The sequence below is a fragment of the Paroedura picta genome, chromosome 9, assembly GCF_049243985.1.
Source record: "Paroedura picta isolate Pp20150507F chromosome 9, Ppicta_v3.0, whole genome shotgun sequence".
NCBI lineage: Eukaryota > Metazoa > Chordata > Lepidosauria > Squamata > Gekkonidae > Paroedura > Paroedura picta.
Genome location: NC_135377.1, coordinates 978,478 through 996,352, shown reverse-complemented (window position 1 = coordinate 996,352; position 17,875 = coordinate 978,478). Strand labels below are relative to the sequence as shown.

The following is a 17,875-nucleotide window of genomic DNA, read 5'->3' as shown; positions in this document are numbered from 1 at the left end:
GGTGGGTGGGTGGAGAGTTTGGGAGGCAGGCCAAACTTCCAGAATCAGACCAAGGGCATTTCTGCACCCGTTAAATGCAGTGAAATGCTTATCTAATGTAGTCGCTATATTCTGCCCCCTCCGTGTGACGTTGCCAACATGCAGCGTCTGGGCAGTAACCGGCTGGCTCCATCCTCCATTTTAAAGCAGAAGTTGGGGAATTGCGTAACGAGGATCCCCCAACCTATTTGGCGCGAGCGACAGGAGAGCAACCAGCAGAGGGAGGTTGTGGAGTGCCTGCCTCATCCTGCCCTCGCACCCACCTCCTCCTCCCTTGTTTCCGGGGACGGGAATTTCTTTTTCAAAATGGCCTAACTTCCTCGAGCAACAAATAGGTGGATAAGTGTGCAGGCAATGCCAGAAATAAAATATTTTTTCCAAAGTTGTAACACAAAGCGTGTCTTTCGAGAGTTTTCTCTACCCTCCCCAATCAAGAATGAGATTAATTTTTAAAAGTATCAAAGGACTCACGATCCCATAGGGGTTGGCGTTCAAAAGGCACTACATATCTATGATTCTAGGCATAGGCGTTTCAACAGAGAATTATGAATTTAAAAAAAAATTAGCAGGCATTGCAGAACCTTTAAAACATGGAGAAAGGGGATTGGCTCCTGGATTGATTGACATGCAGAAGAGAATTACATATAAAGCATCTTGCTCTCTTCTGCCACTTCCAGCAGCAGATGTGGAGGGTGAGAATTGCAAAAAGACGGCAGATGAGTGAGACAGCAAAAAGGTGAGGAGGGACCGGGGGGCGCTATATGATTTAGTGCTACGCCATTGAGCTGGCATAACACTATTATTACTGATGTGCGGGAATTGCCCAAATATCTGCTTCCCTGCATAGCAGCATGCCCAGAAATCAGACGCGCGCGCACACACACCCCTGGGAATTATCAAGCAGTGGGGTGGGAAGAGGCTGCCCCTCTGATGCAGAGTCTGAAGCAGGAGAGTCTCCGCCGTTAAGGCAGCCATGAGACGCACTGTACAGTATCCGTTGTCACCCAAGCATCACCTCTGGCCACAAATGTTGTCTTCATCTTCAAGAAAGAGGGAAAAAGAGCATCCGGGTCACTATCAAACTGTCAACTTGACATCTGTAACTGGGAAATTTTGGAACAAATAGTCCTTGAGCAGCTGGAACAGAGAGCTGTGATTTCTAAGACAACCGAAGACAGAATTAGAATACAGGATGATCTTGATAGGCTCGAGAAGTGGGCAAAACTGAATAAAATGAAGTTCAATAGGGACAAATGTATAGTTCTGCATTTAGGTAGGAAAGACCAAATACACCAATATAAGATGGGGGAGACTTGTCTTGGCAGTAGCATGTGTGAAAAGGATCTAGGAGTCATAGTAGACCACACATTGAATTATGAGTTAGCAGTGTGACTCAGTGGCTAAAAAGGCAAATCGGATTTTGGGCTGTATCAAACGGAGTATCGTGTCCAGATCACGGGAGGTGATGGTACCGCTTTACTCTGCTCTGGTTCGGCCTCACTGTGTTCAGTTTTGGGCACCTCAGTTGAAGAGGGATGTAGACAGACTGGAACGTGTCCAGAGGAGGGCAACAAAGATGGTGAGGAGTTTGAGGACCAAGATGTGTGAAGAAAGGTTGGGGGAGCTTGGTCTGTTTAGCCTAGAGAGGAGACGAGAGGGGATATGATAACCATCTTCAAGTATTTAAAAGGCTGCCATATTGAGGATGGAGCAGAGTTGTTCTCTCTTGCCCCGGAGGGATGGACCAGAACCAATGGGACGAAATTAATTCAAAAGAAATTCCGTCTAAACATCCAGAAGAAATTCCTGACAGAGCGGTGTTTCAGTGAAATAGGCTTCCTCGGGAGGTGGTGGGTTCTCCATCTTTGGAGATTTTAAACAGAGGCTGGATAGCCATCTGACAGAGAGGCTGATTCTGTGAAGGCTCAAGGAGGTGGCAGGTACAGTAGATGAGCGATTGGGATGTGAGTGTCCTGCACAGTGCAGGGGGTTGGACTAGAAGACCCATGAGATCCCTTCCAACTCTATGATCCTATGAAATTCCTAGAATTCTGCATGGCATGAAGTTCAGTTTGTTATAATCTTTGATCAGCATAACACGGTGTGAAGAACTGAGCCGGATGGCTCCGTGCCCTCTTTGAGTCCGTCTGGCCTGCCCCTCGTGTGAAGATCATGAGACAAGCAGGCTCTCTGCCTCCTGACCCAGGACTGTGCAGAGCGGCTGCAGCGTGGCATGCCTTATGATGCCGAAGCCAAATTCCATTGCCTGCCGGGGGGCATTGTTGAAGCTTGCATGGCACGATCCTGAGAAGCATTGGTGGCTTGTCCAAACAGGAAACGTTGTTCTTCAAGCATCACTCTGGTGTGGGAATGAAAAGGGTTCCATCCAGGTGCATCTTCGCACGGCGCGAGAGTTCTTTTGGTCTGTCTGGCTCTGCCCTCCTGTTCCTCCAGGCTGGCCACCGGGGGCACCAGTGAGGAAGCCCCACAGCTGGCTCCGGGCTCTGCTCTGCTCTGCTCTGCAGCACCTCCTCTTCCCCCAAGGAGGTCCAGCGTCAGCAGTGCACCCCGGCTGCAGTCCCAGGAGCACAGGGGCAACTGCACACTTCAGAGCTGTAGCGTTGTGGGGTGGAGAACTTTTTGGCGATAGAAAATTAAATTAATAAAAATATACACGCACTGGGTTCAAGCAGTCAGGCTAGGCAAGGGTGAAAAGGGGCACGGTCCCCTTTGCATACAGTTTGTACGTCCCCTAAAGTGTTTAAATATGAAAGACATCAACCAATCAAGTGCCTTTATTGGCATAGTTTAGTTGGTAAAATTAAATTATGAATAATCCCAAAGCAGATCAGTAGAATTGTCCTTTTCCAGACTAAATTTCCATTGTTTGGTTACTGTTGTCAAAAAAACTGTGACCCTGGATTCTTCATGGCCAGTAACTTGATCAGCCATCTTCACGCGCTCCAGGGCAACATGGCATGACCCCCCGTAAGGTGGTAGTGTGGAACCTCTGACTGGCAAGATTGTGCCAGGGAGGCTGGGAACCTGCTTGTGATCAAGATGGACTCGTTCTACCACCTTGCAGCAGATGTGCCCTCCTCAGCCGGCCTGCCAGGGAAGGTAGGAGGCACGGGGCCCTGGCTTCCTCAGTTGACAGGCGAGCAGGCAGCTGCAGCTGCAGCTTGCCAAAGGTATTCTAGAGACTTGACCTAGCGGGTGAGACTGTGGCCCAGCTGAGGGGCCTGGCCTGCACCTTGGCTTGAATAGCACAGCTGGAAAGACACTCAGCATGGGAAGTAGTGACTGAAGGCAGCTCTTCAAAAAGGTTGTGGGCAAAACGGAGGGTGCAGAGGAGGGCAAGGAGGACGATCAAAGCCTATGAGGCCAGGCTGAAGAACTCAAGACTGAGGAGGCTGAGAGGGGGCAGGATGGCTCCCTTGAAGGATTTGAAAGGTTGTCACTTGGAGAAGGGCAGGGAAAGGATCCTGTTGGCAGCAGAGGAGAGGACCTGCAGGAATGGCTTCAAACTATGTATAGAACAGGACCGGCTAGATGGGGGTGGAGGGTGGGGAAGGGATTTCACATTGAGAGTAGTTCAGCAATGGAAGGGGCTGCCCCAGGAGGTGGGAAGCTCCCCCTCACTGGCTGTCTTCAAGAAGCGGCTGGACAGATCCTCCTCCTGGATACTTGAGGCTGATCCTGCACTGAGCAGGGGGTGGGACTGGATGGCCTGTGTGGCCCCTTCCCACTCTATGATCCTAGGAGTCTAGTTCAGCAGTGGAAGGGGCTGCCTGAAGAGGTGGGGAGCTCCCCCTCACTGAGCAGGGGGTGGACTAGATGGCCTGCATGGCCCCTTCCCACTCTAGGATTCTAGGAGTCTAGTTCAGCAGTGGAAGGGGCTGCCTAAGGAGGTGGGGAGCTCCCCCTCCCTGGCGGTCTTGAAGCAGGGGCTGGACAGATCCTTGAGGCTTATCCTGCATTGATGGCCTGTAGGCCCCTTCCATTCTATAACACTAACATCAGACCTGGCATAGGCCTAGCCTGGGTTCAGGCTGGACTAAGGGCTTTGTCTCATCCATCAAATTCTTGTCTTGTTCAGCATTCTTAATAAATAGGATCCAAGTCTGCAGAGATCCTGACCAGCAGGAGGCAAGGGGTTTTCTACCTTGCATGGCAGCTCCTCCTAATTTTGCTTTCTTCTTAGCGCTGAATGGGAAGTACTAGTCTACCTCCCCACCGAAAGGTGGCTTGGTGGAAGGGTGCTCGGCTTCAGGAGGGGCCTGCATGGAATGTGACATACACCAGGCCCCTCCTGAGACAGCCCTGCCGCCCAGCTGAGTGCTAAGCCGGGCTCTGCAGTGACCTAGCCAGCCGGGGCAGGGGCCCAGGAAGGGCTGCCAGACCACACTCACACACCCTCTCTCTCCCCCTGACTGAAAGCTTGAGCACCACCCTGGCTGGGAGGCCTCATGCAGTTGGGGGTGGGGGGGGGTCTTTGCTGGGGAGCCACAGAGCCTGGAGCGAGTGCTGAGGGGTGTTGGCTGATCCCCAGTGGCCTTTGATGACCGGTCCAGAGCTCCGGAGCCCCTTGAAACACCCTCCCTGCAAAGGGCATCTGGACACGCCCCTTTGGGTGACTGGGGGTGTGCCTTCTGCAGCTGGGCAGATGCAAGGAAGCGAGGACCAGCCGGCCAGACCCGTCTGTGCGGGCTCCCACTGCCCTCTGCTCAGCAGCAGACTGAGGGGCCAGGCTTGACCCCAGACCCAAGGTAGGAGAAGGCCAGGGGAGGCTGTGGGGGGGGAGAGAAGCAAAAGGAGACTGGGGGGCAGGCTGCATCTACAGTTGCTGCCAGCTGCCCCCAGGTCTAGCCCTGCCCTTGCTGCCCCTTGGAAAGACAGCATGGGCAAAGAACTGGCATGCCCCAAGGGACCACCGTCTTCTCCCTCTCGCCACCTCCTGAAGTCAGGGAACCTTGGCTCCAGGGCACACACCCGTTAGTGGGCAGGGATGGAGGCCCAGCTCCCCTGGGGAGGGGGCAGGCTGCACAAGAGGCTGCTGCAGAGACCAGGGCCAGGTGGGGGCAGCAGAGCGCCAACACAGGCATGCCCATGGAGAGCAGGAGGACCTGCCTGCCTCCCCCCCCCCCCGTACCCCCCCCCCTGGTGCTTCTCCTCTTTTTCAGCAGGGCTGGGGCAGGTAGTGGGGGGTGGAACGGACAGGCTGGCACCTCCTGCGTGTCACTTGTCACAGTTCCAGGGACTCAGCTTTGCCTTCCCGGGCCACCCTCCTCCTCAGCTGCCTGCGAAGAAAGCAACCGGGGTGCAGTGGACCCCTTGGCTTCCGGGTTGTGAGGCTCTCTTGTTGCCAACTCTGATATGAAATTCCTGGAGAATGGGGTGGAGTCCAGGGAGGGCAAGGCCTAGAGGAGAGAGGGCCCCGGTCAGTGGGAGAGCCCAGCTGCTATGGGGGCAGAGGAGCAGGCAGGGGGATGGTTTCACCAGCTAGGCAAGGCAGGCTCCAGTGACCTCTCTCTCTCTCTCTCTCCTTCTCTCCCCACAGGCTGTGCGGCCGGAGTGTGAAGCCATGGCCTTGGCCATCCACCTCCTGTCGGCCCTGCTGGGCATGGGCTCCTGGGTGGCCATCAACGGCCTGTGGGTAGAGCTGCCCTTGCTGGTGCCAGGCGTGCCCGAGGGTTGGCTGCTGCCCTCCTTCCTGACGGTAGTCATCCAGCTGGCCAACGTGGGCCCGCTGCTCGTCTCCCTGGCACACCGCTTCCTGCCGGGGAGGCTGCCCGAAGTGGGCCTCATCTACGCCCTCCTCTCCCTGGGCTGCCTGGCCAGCCTGCTGATGGCCTTCTTCTGGAGGGAGACCCGGGTGGTGGCGGGGGCCCCCCGCAGCGTGGCCCTCCTGGTGCTGCTCTTCTGCCTCGCCCTGGTGGACTGCACCTCCTCGGTCACCTTCCTGCCCTACATGCGCAGGCTGCCCCCCTCCTTCCTGTCCTCCTACTTCGTGGGCGAGGGGCTGAGCGGCTTGGTGCCCGGGCTGGTGGCCCTGGGGCAGGGGGTAGGCGTCGTCCGCTGCCGCAACGGCAGCCACGTGGGCAACGGCACCCGGCTGCAGGCGGCCTACCAAGCCCCGCGCTTCTCGGCCGGCGCCTTCTTCCTCTTCCTGGGCGGCATGATGGCGGGGAGCCTGGCTGCCTTCCTCCTCCTCAACCACTTGCCCGTGGCCAGGCAGGAGCGTGCCAAGGAGAAGTACTCTGCCCAGCTGCGGGTGGACAGCCCCCACAGCGCGCGGGTCACGGTGGAAGAGGGTGCTGCTGCAGCCCACGGCACCTTCCGCTCCGGCAGCCCCTCCTGGGCCCAGCAGGCCTGTCTCTTTGGCGTGCTGGCCTGGGTCAACGCCCTCACCAACGGCACCATGCCCGCCGTCCAGTCCTACGCGTGCCTGCCTTACGGGAACGCCGCTTACCACCTCTCGGCTACATTGGCAGCCTTGGCCAATCCCCTGGCTTGCTTCCTGGGCATGTTCCTGCCAAGCAGGTGAGGGGGGCCAGGCCATGGCCTGTGAATTGGGGGGGGTGCTGACCCCAAGGCGGAGGCACTAGAGCTGGGGGAGGCTGAGCCAGGGGCACAGAAGGGCTGAATGAGCTTGTCTGATCTGCCTGGGAGAGCTCGGGGGCTTGGGGAGGGGTCTTCCAGGGGGCTGAGCCCCCCCCAGCAGCCATTTTCTTTCAGGGAACTGATCTTCAAACATCAATTGTAACTCTAGATCTCCAGGCTCTATCTGGAGGTTGGCAGCCTGGGAGTAAATGTCACACATTGCCTGAGATGCAATGCCAGGTGCCAGGCCTGGTAGGCAGGAAGAAGCTGGAAGAGGGCCCCAGAGCATGTACAGAGCACCTTCTCCCTGCCCTGCCACCATTCCACCTCAGCCCCCTCCCAGGAGGAAGAGGAAGCTGCAGCAGCCAGGGATGCTGGGGTGGGTGGGGGGGGGGGGGTCTTGAGGATCAGCCTCACCTTGGGAGCCTCCGAGCAGGGGGGAGCTGGCTAATGCCCATTGGGGGGGCCTCCCTCCCTCCCTCCCAGGTCCCTGGCGCTGATGGGGACCCTCGCTGGCACCGGCTCCCTCCTTGCCTGCTACATCATGGCCATGGCGGTGCTGAGCCCCTGTCCTGCCCTCCTCCATCTGCCTGCAGGGGCCATCCTGATGGTAAGTGTGTGTGGGGGGGACCTCCCACCCCACCCCTTTGTCCAGCCTGCCGAGACCAAGGTGGGGGGTGGGGGGTGTCAGGCCCGTGGGGCTTCCCTGCGGCTGCAGCCGGGGCACAGATCTCCAGGGGCCGCTTGCCCCCAGGTGTCCTCCTGAATGCCTCGCTTGGCCTGCTTGCATGGGAGGAAGGTGGGCACGGAGGAGCCCACAGGGCCACTGGTCTGCCCCCCCCTAGCCAGCCCCTGGCTGCACGAAGAAGGGCTCAAGGGGAGGGCAGGTGTCCTGCCTGACGCTGGACCTCGCCTCTCTCCGCAGGTGCTGTGCTGGGTGCTGTTCGTGGGCACCCTGTCCTATGTCAAGCTGATGATTGGGCTGACCCTGCGGGACGAGGGGCACTGTGCCCTGGTCTGGTGTGGGGCCGTGGTGCAGGTGGGCTCCCTGCTGGGGGCCCTCGCCATCTTCCCTGCTGTCAACGTCTATGGCCTCTTCCACTCGGGGGACCCTTGCCACGCCAGCTGCCCCGGCTGAAGGGGAGGCTGTGCTGCCCTGTGTGTCCGAGGGGATTCGGCCTCTGGACTTGGGGGTGGGGATGGGAGCTGCTTCCACATTCCCTGCTGGAAGTGCGTTTCGCAACATCTCCTCCTGGCAACTGGTGCAGGGCCTCTGCTGGGCAGACTCCAAGGCTGCCAACTCCCAGCTGGGAATTCCTGGCGATGTGGGGGTAGCCTGGATGGGGGAGGGACCTCCGCAGGGCTGAAAGTCCCAGGGCCCCCCACCCCTAAGGCAGCCATTCCCTCCAGGGAACAGGTCTCTAGAGTCTGGCCAGCAGGGCCCCCCCACAAAGGCCAACACCAGAATGGGCCACTCTTGACTGCAAAGGCTCCGGAAGAATAAACGTGTCCCTCTTCTGGTTCCCACGGGCTACTTTTCTGTGGCCTTCAGCATGTCCTTTTTGCCAGTCCACACGGGACATGGGTGAGGGCAGGCTGGCTCCTGCCTGGAGACCGGGGGCTTGGAGTCATAGAATCACAGAGTTGGAAGGGACCTCCAGGGCCATCTAGTCCAGCCCCCTGCGCTATGCAGGACACTCACCACCCTCTTGCTCATCCCCTGTCATCCGCCTCCCCTTGAGCCTTCACAGAATCAGCCTCTCCAAGCCTAGGAGCTGATAGAAAACCTCCCTGAAGGTTTCAGTTGCTCAGGACAATATATATATATACTAGTAATAAGGCCCGCTGTATAACGAATACAGCGGGCGCTAGCAACTCACCGGTTTTCGTGGCGGCGGTCTCACGGTGGTGGCAGCGGCAGTTCTCGGAGGCGGCGGCTCTGGGAGGTGGCGGCCTGATGCGGTGAGAGGCACTTCACGCCTCTCGCCGCATCAGGCCGCCGGGCAGGGAGCTCCGCACGACTGCCAGGGCAAAGGAGCAATTGCTCCGCCGGGGGGACTCGTAGGGACCAATCCAGTAGTCTGTCCAGCGGAAGGGGCCAATTGGCACCCTTCCTCATCATGGACACATCCCGCCTCCCAAGCCCTTATTCTTTTATATTTAGTCCGCGGCGCCCGCACCGCAGGCTGTGTTAAGATTAAACAGTTGAAAGAATTAGAGGAACTTTATCTTTGAAATAAGACAACTGAAGAAGAAAGATATTGAAAATGGGAAATAGAGTTATATAATTTGCCGGAACCCATTTTGGTGGCTGTTGATTAGTTATTTGAAAGAATTGACATTAAAAATAAAACAGAATAAGAATAAAAATAAGGAGAATTAAGAGCAGCCAATTGGCCGAGTTTTTTCTTATTTTCTGGACTAGCCATACGACCAGCCTTCTCGGCACCCCCTGGAGGTTTGTCAAGCCTCACCTGGGGGTGACTCCCCTGAAGCCCAGGGGCAGGCAGGCCATGCTCGGGGCAGGCAGACTAGCAGCCCCGGAAGGAGCCCCATGGCCAGGGTGACCTTGGAAGGGACAGGGCCCGTCCTTCCCACAGCGGAGCCAGGGGGCTGGGCCACCCCCACCGCCCTTTGTGCCTTTTGGGCCCCTTTTCCCCATGAGGGCGTCTCCAGGGCTGCCCTGCAGAGTCCCAGTGGCGGGGGGCTGGCTGCTCCCCATAGTGGGGCCTCCTTCCTCCCCCAGCCAGGGCTCTTAACAGCCCCATGAGACCCCGTGGCCTGACTAGGCTCCCTGGGGAGGGTCTCTTGCTCTGGGGCAGGAGGGAGTGGAAAAGGCAGTCGAGGTGCAGCCAACCGATGACAAGAGACCTGGAGGGGTGGGCTGTGGACTGCTTTGGGGGGGGGGTCTCTCCTGCCCTTGCTCACAGCCCCATGCCCACCAGCCCTTCACCATGGTCAACGCTCCAACTGAGCGCGAGGAAGGAAAGCGCCGGGTTCCGGCTCAGCGTGCGGCCATGCAGCGCCACCCCCACCAGGCGGGCTTCTCCCTTCTTTGTGGCAAGCAGCCGTCGGCCACGCAGGAAGGTGGAGTGCCGGATCCCGCCCGCCCCTCCTGCCCCCTTGATCTGGGCCCAGGGGGAGGGGGAGGGGGAGTGGGAGGGATGCCGCTCGCTGTCCCGGTTTCTGGTGCCAGCATGACGCTTGGACAGGCTGACCCATCATTATGGCGAGGAGCAAGCGGCTGCTCTGGAGCCCCCAGGAGCCCCCTCCCCCCCTCCTGCCGCCCAATCGGGCTCTGCAATCTCCTGAGTCACCCCTCCGCGAGACCCTTTCATCTGGGAACAAAAGCGCCTTGAGCCGGGCTGGGCGGCAGCAAAGAGCTCCTTGTTCGGCCAGGCCCTGCGGAGTGGGGGAGGAATGCGTGTGTGTGTGTGGGGGGGTGGCCCCTTGCAGGCAGGCAGGCAGGCTGCACCTGTCCACTGGGCCAGCCCCTCCGCACACGGCTGTGGGGGGCCTGGCCTGAGAGGAGCGGAGCAGAGCCAAAGAGGCCACGTGAGCCCACCCTTGCCTCCCCCCCATCCAAGCCTGGGGCCTTCTGCAGCAAAGGGGCCCCCCAGGCCACACGAAGAGGTGCATCCTGGCTCCTGAGCACCATTTGGAGAAGCCCCAAGGCCAGGGAGAGGGGCGCTTGGAGAGGGGGTCGGGAAGGGCCTCCCCCCTGACTGATGTGTCTGGTCCCATGGGGGAGGGGGGCTGGCTTTTGCACTCAGGGAATGCTCCCAGTGGTGCCTGTGGGTCTGGAGAGGGGGCAGGGCCAAATCCACCTGGTTGGTGTCCCCGGGCGACCCTGCCTGGCCTGCCTGTGGCCCAGCAGCCCCTGGCTCCTCTGAACCACCCCTCCCTGTCTCAACCGGCTCCTGCACAGCCGCTGGTGGGATGCAGCTCTGCTCAGCTGCCCCCTCCCCCGGGACACTTCCCCAGGCCAGGCGTCCCCTGCAGCCCACCCCCCTCCCCCCCCCTCCCTGCCAGACAGGCGTCCCCCAGCCGGAGTTGCTGCCAGAGGCACATGGAGAAGCAGAGGAGCCCCTGCCAGGTGGGGCAGGGTGGACCCCACCCCAGGAGAGGTCAGTCCAGGCACTTTGGCTGGGCTCTTTCAAGTGTGTGTGTGTGGGGGGAGTGAATCCTGGGCTGCCCAGAGAAAGCAGTGCCTTTGGAGGGTGGGCTCCACAGGGGCTTGGGGGTGGAGGAAGGGACCTCAGGGGCGCTGCTACAGCCGCAGGAGGAGCCCCCCCCCTTCTGCAACCCAACCCAGCCCAGCCCCAGGTCGGCCCCTAATCACCGGCCAGGAACAAAAGCCTATTGAGTTGGTCCCCAGCCACAAAGGAGCCCTTGTTGAGGGGGGGGGGCTGGAGGGCGGTGGCCATGGGCAGGATCCAAGCGTGCACACACGCTGTATGCACATGCACGCAGGCATGCCGCTGGCCTTGCTCATGGGATGGATGGGCAGACCAATGTGAGGCGAGGGGGAGGACAGCCTGTCCTTTGCCAGGCACCTGGTTCCTTGGCGGGGGGGGGGGGCTTTCTGACACCACCTGGCCCCACCCTGTGCACCTCAATTTAATGGTAGGCTGGCGGGGGGGCTGAGACCCCCTCCAGTAGACTGGGAGAGCGCATGAGAAATCATTCCTTTCTAAGGTTGCCAACAGCCCAGTGGCCTCCTATGTGCAGGGGCTGAACTGCAGGCCTAATGTGCCAAAGGGGTAGGGGGATCTGGGGGGGTCATGGATGCTGCTCAAGGGGGGGGGGCCGGTACCTCCATGTCAATAGCGCAGGGGGTCTCCGGAGGCGAGCCAAGCCACCCATCCAAAGGTCCCCTTCTGGCTGGCTATTTTTGGAGGGGCGGCTCCGTGGCTCCCCAGTGCTCCTCGTGGTGTAGGGTGAGCATCTCCATGGAGGGCGGCCATACGGCGCAGCTCAACAGCTCTCAGGGCGCAGGGCTGGGGGGAGCCCTCCTTCCAACACCTGTGGCAGGAGGGCCAGAGGCCACAGACTCCAGCCTGGTCCCCCTCCCCAGGCAAACATCTCCCCTCCGCTAGCCGTCCCTGCCCAGTGGGGAAGGCCTGGGTGCTGGGTGAGGGGCGGCCTGTGCTCCAGGAAGGCTGCTCAGGTGTCTCCCGGCTCCTGCCCCACCCATTCCTCCCGGCCCCACAGCCCAAGCTGCCTCTAGGGCTTGTCTGGCCCCTCGGATCCTGACTCCTCCCCGTGGGGGAAGGCCCATATAAGGGGCCTTTTGTCCCCAGTCCGCAGTGCCCTGCTGTGTCCAGGCCTGGGGTGGGGAGCTCCAGCTAGGCCAGCGACATCCAGCTCTCCGGGAACATGCGGCCGCAACACAGGTAGGCCCCCCCCCGCCCCCCGCCCCAGAGTGGGGTGCTCAGAAGGGGGCACTGGCATGCCCTCCTCTCTCCACTTGCTGCCTCAAAGGGGCTCCTGCGGCACAACCTGGAGTGTCCCCGTCTCTCTGCCCGGGAACTTTGGGGGTCTTGCCAAGATCCCATCCGCACCGTGCTGAGGAGGCCTCCATAACAGCAGATCTGGAGTTCCTTCGTGCTTGCTCTGGAGGAAGCCGAGCACGCATGCTTCAAGGAGACAGATGGAGGCGGATCACCTGTTGGTCTGAAGCAGCAGAACAATAGTTGAGTCCAGGGCCCCCTTGCAGACCAGCACGCCCACAAGAGCCTGGACCCTGAAGAGAACTTGCCTGGTCCGAAAGGGGTCCCTGGACTCAAACGTTGTTCTGCCGTTCCAAGGAGAACGCTACGGGCTCTGCTCAGAGCCGCTAGAGGCTCACCGGGAACACCAGCGAGGGGCAGGATAGGGAATGGACAAGCAAGCATGGGAATGCCCCCCCCCCCCGGCATCTTGTGAGGCGGCACAGAGAGCAAGCCTTGAAGGCGGGGAGGACAGCTCTTTGGGCAGAAAGGATCAAGCAAGGAAGCATGGGGGGCAAGGGGGGGACAACCAAGGCGCCCCTCTTGCTCTCTCGCGGCCCCGCCTCCATTGCTCCCCCTGCCGCCCCCAGCCTGGCCTCTCCTCTCTTCCCGCAGGTTCCTGGCGCTGGCTGCAGCCCTAGTCCTGCTCCTGGCAATCGTGCTGGCTGATGGTGAGATGGGGGAGGCGGGCCGGGGGTGGGGGGTGGGATGCCCAGAGGGAAAGAGGAAGCTGGGGGCATTCTACTGCCCAGGGTCCCCCAGGGCCTAACCCCCCTTTCCATCTCTGCAGAACCCCTGACCTCCCCAGACCCCACTTCCCCAGCAAGTAGCCAGACACCAGGTATGCCCAGAGGACCTCTGCACGCCACTTTTGGCTGGGCTCCATGATGGCCCTATGGGGCCGCCCCTCCCACAGCCTCCCCCTCACTGGGCCTTTGTCTCTTCCAGAGCCCAGCGTGCCTGCCAAGTCCGAGGCCTCGGGAGAAAGTAAGTGCCCCCTTTTTTGGGGGGTGGGGGAGCATGCTGGTGCATTTCCCGTCCTGTTGAAACAAAGCCACTTTCTGATGCTTCCCAAGATTGTGGGTCAAAGCAGCAGCTGGGGGCAGGGCCTTGGGGAGGGGACCAATGCGCTGGGGGGGAGGACCTCCCTCCTGGGCCTGTGCTGCTGCCAGCTGAGTCTGCCAACACCCTTGGCAATGAGCCACTGGGGGCAGTGCCCAGAGGTGGCTGTTGTCCGGCCAGGTGCTGCTTCTCTGGGCTCCTTCTGCAGCCATGAAGGGCCCTTTCTGTCCTCTGGGGAGTAGCTCCCAGGGGTGCCATCCCAGGAGGCAAAAAGAGCTGGCAAAGAGAAGCTCCATGCTCCAGAGGAGCCCCATGTCTCAGGGAGGGACAGAAGATGCTTCCCATTCTCCCACTGGCCCATTGGGGCCGCTTTGGGGCGAACCTCACATCATCACACCCCTTTCTGGCAACCCATGGCTGCCTTGGTCCCTCCACTTGACAGAGAGGGTGGGGCGCAGCCAGCTGCTTTGGGGGTAGAGGGGAGGCCATGGGGCTGGGAGGGCTCTGGGATCTTCTCCAAAGGGAGCTTCTCTGAGTCAAGCTGTTATGCCAGAGAGGGCAAGACCCTCTGCCCATGCGCAGAGATGCTATGAATTTGTGTGCACCAGAGTTGAGCTACTGCCTTAAGGCTGCCGGCTAGGAAGGCTGTCAGCAATGGACTTGGTGCCAAATAAGCTGGGTCGAGACTGGTCCGTGGAGCTGGAGAGGCGTGGCCAGCCACTCACGCCCGGCAGCCCCTCCGCTCTCAAGAGCCGCAGCCAGTCCGGGGGTGGTGGGGAGAGAACCAGGCCCCTTGCACACCCCCCATCCTCCGAGGAATCCCCAGAGAGGGTCCTGCTTTCCCTTCTTGCCCATCAAGGCCTCCGGCGGGGCTCAGGGCCACAGAAAAGGCTCTCCCCTGGTCAAAGGAGCTCCTCGCCTCTCTCTCTCTCCCCAGAGATCGACAGAAACCCCAGAGGATCACCACCAGCCAGGGGGTGGGAAAGCTCTGGGGGTGATTCCAGGGCTGCTCAGGGGCTGGGGGGACAGGAGCAGAAGAGGGGCACAGCCTCTCAGGAGGGGTCAGCTGACTTCTCACCTTCATGCCTACAGGTGAGATGGCCCCCCCTTTGGAGCAACTGACAACAGGTAGGCTTGAGGTGTGTCCAGGCCCCCCCCCCCACCATGCTCCCACCAAGCCTCCTTTTGCAGCCCTTTCTGTCCTTGGGCCCCATCCCACACTGGCCGTCTTCAAGCAGTGACTTGAGCAGAGGGCTGGGCCAGATGGCCGCTGGGGTCCCTTCCGCCACCTCGGTGATTGCCTGGTGTGCCTGGCAGCCTACCTCTGTTCCCCCTTCCAGGGATGCCCCCGGTGAGCTTCGCAGGGGAGGAGCGGTCCCACACAGACGACGTGAACGGGGGTCTGCTCAACAGCGACACTGCCAGCCTGGGCTCATTCAGCTTGGAGCCACTGCCGGGAGAATCGCAGAGCGGTAGGCCAGTCTACGCGGAAGAGCTCCTCCTGCCCCAGAGCTGGGAAGAAAGAGGCGGCCTTCCCCTTAGAACACCCTCACCGGGCAGGAAGGGAAGGCTCCGGCTGCATGCCCCTCAGGAGCCCCCGAACCTGCCCAGTGCACCTGCTCTGTGCAGCCTTCCCCCCCCCCCCCCCCGCACTGCTTAGGCTGCCGTGGGCCCAAATGGTGTAGCAATGCCCCGGATGACCAGGGCAATGGAGCCCCTGCCGGCCTGCAGAAGGCCCTCTGAGTGCCTCCAGGGAAAGGGCCCTGGAGAGGCCCTGCGCTCATCCCACCAAGGCCAGGCAAGCCTGAGAGAGGCAGGGGCTCCCGCGGGGGAAGGCCCCTGCAGGCATCCGGCTCCCCTCTGTCCCCCTCCCAGGATCACAGGATTGTTCTCTGTGCCTTCTGTTTCAGGCCCGTCCGCGGAGACCCAGAGCCAGTCGCACGAGTCCCAAGAAAGTAAGTGGCCCCTGCATCCGGGGCTGGCCCGGACCCCCTTTCCCCACGCGGGACACAGCCGCAGCAGGGGAACCTGAGTCTTGCGCACGGGGGTGCGGCATGCGGCAGGCCAAGGGGATGAGGCTCCTGTGGAGAGGCCAGGCGGCTCTGGGGCAGAGCATCCCAACCCCTGGAGGCTCGCGTTAAAAGAGGGCGAAAAAGCTCTCAGCCAGTCAGAGCGGCCAAGGCTGCCCTTGATGGGCGGCCTCAAGACAAGGCAGCTTCGGGGTGGGTGGGTGGGTGGGGGTGGCACGGCTTGTGTCCTCCCCTCTGACAAGCATCAGGTCCAAAGGCCTCACTCGCCTTGGCCCACCTGAATCAAAGGGGCAGGTGGCAAGCCAGCCAACTACCACTTCCTTTCCTGGAATCCCAGAACGTAGGAAACCCAGTTATTCCGGCTGCTTAGGGTCACACAGAGCAAAAGGGACATGGCCATGGGAGATGCAGTGGGGGGGGGGAGCTGAACCCAGCACCTTCTGCAGGCAGACCCCCCCCCCCTTTCTGGCTCCTGCACCTCACAGCCATAGCTGCAAGGAACTGTTCTCCCTCCTAGGCGTGGACCATGACGCGGAGTCTGAGGAGTCCCTCGCTTCCCAAGGTCAGTGGCATAGGCAGGGCTGCGCCCCCCCCCCCCAAGGGATATCCCTGGCTTCCCACGGTGCTCCTGGTTCCTATTGGGCCCTGGCACGACCTTGGTCAAGGTGCTTGGCTCTGGTGCCCAGGGGCTGCCCGGGGGTGGGGGGTGGGGTTACACCTCCCAAATCCTAAGAAGCTGACCCCTCCTGGAGCTGGAGCCAGCTCCCAAAATCTCCTCGTGGGTCAGGGAAGAGAGGCTCAAGGCCCAGGGCAGAAGCGGCACCGAGGGCACTCCGGAGACTCCAGAGCTGTGCCCTTGCGAGGAGACCAAGGGCAGCCCTGGGGTGACCCTCTCTTTCTTCCTTTCTTCTCCACAGGCATGTGAGAAGGGCCGCTTCCCCCCACCTGCCGAAGACCCCCAGGCTCCACTGGACGGGCCTCCTTAGCCAGCCCGCTGCTCAGTTGCTTGGGCCCTTGCTTCCTGCCACCCACGTGTTGATGGGGTGGGGCCCCCAGGGCCAGCCTCCTGCCCCTCTGTGTATGCCAGAGCCTGGCTTGCACTCTCTGCCTTTGCACGCCTCCTGCCCCCTCGGCCTGAGCCAGCCCAGAGGCTCAGGGGCTCTCCCTGGGATCCTGCCCGCAGGATCCTGCCCGCAAAGCCCTCTGGCCCCTCCCCAGCTCAGACCTGCTCCCACCAGTCGTGCCCCAGGGTACACAGCCCAAAGGCCGATGAGGCTTCCTAAGGCAGGGAGCCAGGCTGCCTGTCTCTGCAGGAGATCTCCTGGGCAGACGAGAGAGAGAGCAGCTTCCCTGGAGGGCCGACTCCCTGGCTCATCCCACACTGAGCTCCCTCCCCAGGCCCCCAAGCTCCTGAGCCAGAGGCCTGGAGGTGGAGGAGGGGCCTGCTCAGGGTGGCTGCAGCACACCTCCGTCGGTGCCCCCTCCTCCCCAAGCCTATCCCGCCCTTTGAGGCCAGGCAGACCCAGTCCCCTCCACAGGACCCCAGAGAGACGGACAAGATGGGCTGGGGATCCCTGGGGGCCTGGCCAGCAAGGTTCAGCTAAACACCCACCCACAACCCCTTAGGGCAGTCAGTGGGGCAGATGTTCAGGGAGGGACCAGAGCAGCCACCAGCAGCCTCCCCCCCCCCCCCCGTTTGAGGGAAGGCAACATGTGGGATCTTCCACACAGACACACCCAGTCCTGGCAAAGAGACGGTTTCAAAAGAAGACAGTTTAAAAGGGGTCACTGAGATTTCATCCCCCCCCCCCCGGGTGTCCTCTGGGGCCATGGGACCTTTCTGGCCCCGATCCTGGGCAGGGGAGCACCACCCAGGCCACCTTTGGGAGCAGAGCTGGCTCCAGACACACAGGATGAGCCACCGGGTCCCTTCCGGGGCTTCTGATTCCCTGAGCCGGCTGGCAGGGCTGTCCCCCCCCCCCCCCAGCCTGTGCTTGGCCATTGCGGCCTCACCCCTGGCTCCACCACTGGGAAGGCATTACAGAGCGGGGGGGGGGGGGCTTGGAGGCCTATCTTCCTGTGGGGAGGGGTGCACCTTGTCTGTTGCCGTTGCCGCCTGGCCTTTGGTTTTGCATGAAGCCCCTTCCTCCTGTGAGCCTTCCTCCCCCTCCCCAATAAAGATGAGCAAGCAGCACCACCGTCTGGGTCTGGCAGTGTCTGGCGGGGGGGGGCAAGCAGAGTTGCTCAGCAAAATGGGGAGGGGGTTGCTGGGTTCCTCTCTACTCTGGTAAAAAACTGAGACCCCCCTTCAGCCAGACTCCCTGGTGGGCTTGCCTGGTTTGGAGGGAGCTGGTCTGAGCGCGGCCTCCGGGGATGTGGGGGTGGAGCAGAAGGAGCCCCGAGGCCTCCAAGAAGGTGCCCACTGACAGCCTGGGCGGGCTTAGCGCTGAAGGGCTGGAAAACAGACTGGCAAGGACGTCTCCCGGCCTGGAGGGGCAGTTTGGACCTCTCGGCATGAAAGCCAGGCCCCCAGGATGCCCCTGGCAGAACAATGCAGTGTGCTGTGGGGCACAACTTCCATGGGTGCCTGGGGCTAGGGCACAACCATGGGGGTGTGTTTAAGTGCAGAAACAGGTGGGAACGGTGTGG

At 61.1% G+C, this 17,875-nt stretch overlaps 2 protein-coding genes across 4 annotated transcripts; both read left to right on the top strand.

The window, feature by feature from the left end:
* The first annotated feature begins 3 nt into the window (after positions 1–3).
* On the top strand, positions 4–10,634 carry LOC143845263 (riboflavin transporter 2-like). Of its 2 annotated transcripts, none has more exons than XM_077353545.1 (4): positions 4–775; positions 5,600–6,582; positions 7,129–7,252; positions 7,568–10,634. In XM_077353545.1, exons 2-4 carry the CDS (start codon positions 5,624–5,626, stop codon positions 7,778–7,780), a joined length of 1,296 nt encoding a protein of 431 aa, XP_077209660.1. In that variant the 5' UTR covers positions 4–775; positions 5,600–5,623; the 3' UTR covers positions 7,781–10,634. The 2 variants fall into 2 exon arrangements, with proteins under 2 accessions (XP_077209660.1, XP_077209659.1); XM_077353544.1 differs by lacking the exon at positions 4–775 and adding an exon at positions 4,618–4,808.
* A 1,260-nt stretch (positions 10,635–11,894) lies between these two features.
* Positions 11,895–17,420, top strand: LOC143845277 (uncharacterized). Of its 2 annotated transcripts, XM_077353574.1 has the most exons (9): positions 11,899–12,038; positions 12,750–12,805; positions 12,925–12,975; positions 13,083–13,121; positions 14,289–14,324; positions 14,537–14,668; positions 15,107–15,151; positions 15,744–15,788; positions 16,144–17,420. In XM_077353574.1, the coding sequence occupies exons 1-9, from the start codon at positions 12,022–12,024 to the stop codon at positions 16,149–16,151; spliced, it is 429 nt and encodes a 142-aa protein (XP_077209689.1). In that variant the 5' UTR covers positions 11,899–12,021; the 3' UTR covers positions 16,152–17,420. The 2 variants fall into 2 exon arrangements, with proteins under 2 accessions (XP_077209690.1, XP_077209689.1); XM_077353575.1 differs by lacking the exon at positions 12,925–12,975 and having other exon boundaries at positions 11,895–12,038.
* Positions 17,421–17,875: the final 455 nt, after the last annotated feature.

Coding starts and splice junctions, on each gene's coding strand:
- LOC143845263 (XM_077353545.1), top strand. CDS start 5,624: ATGGCCTTGGCCATCCACCTCCTGTCGGCCCTGCTGGGCATGGGCTCC. Junction 6,583..7,128: donor GGCATGTTCCTGCCAAGCAG/GTGAGGGGGGCC, acceptor CCTCCCTCCCAG/GTCCCTGGCGCTGATGGGGA. Junction 7,253..7,567: donor CTGCAGGGGCCATCCTGATG/GTAAGTGTGTGT, acceptor CTCTCTCCGCAG/GTGCTGTGCTGGGTGCTGTT.
- LOC143845277 (XM_077353574.1), top strand. Junction 12,806..12,924: donor GGCAATCGTGCTGGCTGATG/GTGAGATGGGGG, acceptor CCATCTCTGCAG/AACCCCTGACCTCCCCAGAC. Junction 12,976..13,082: donor AGCAAGTAGCCAGACACCAG/GTATGCCCAGAG, acceptor TGTCTCTTCCAG/AGCCCAGCGTGCCTGCCAAG.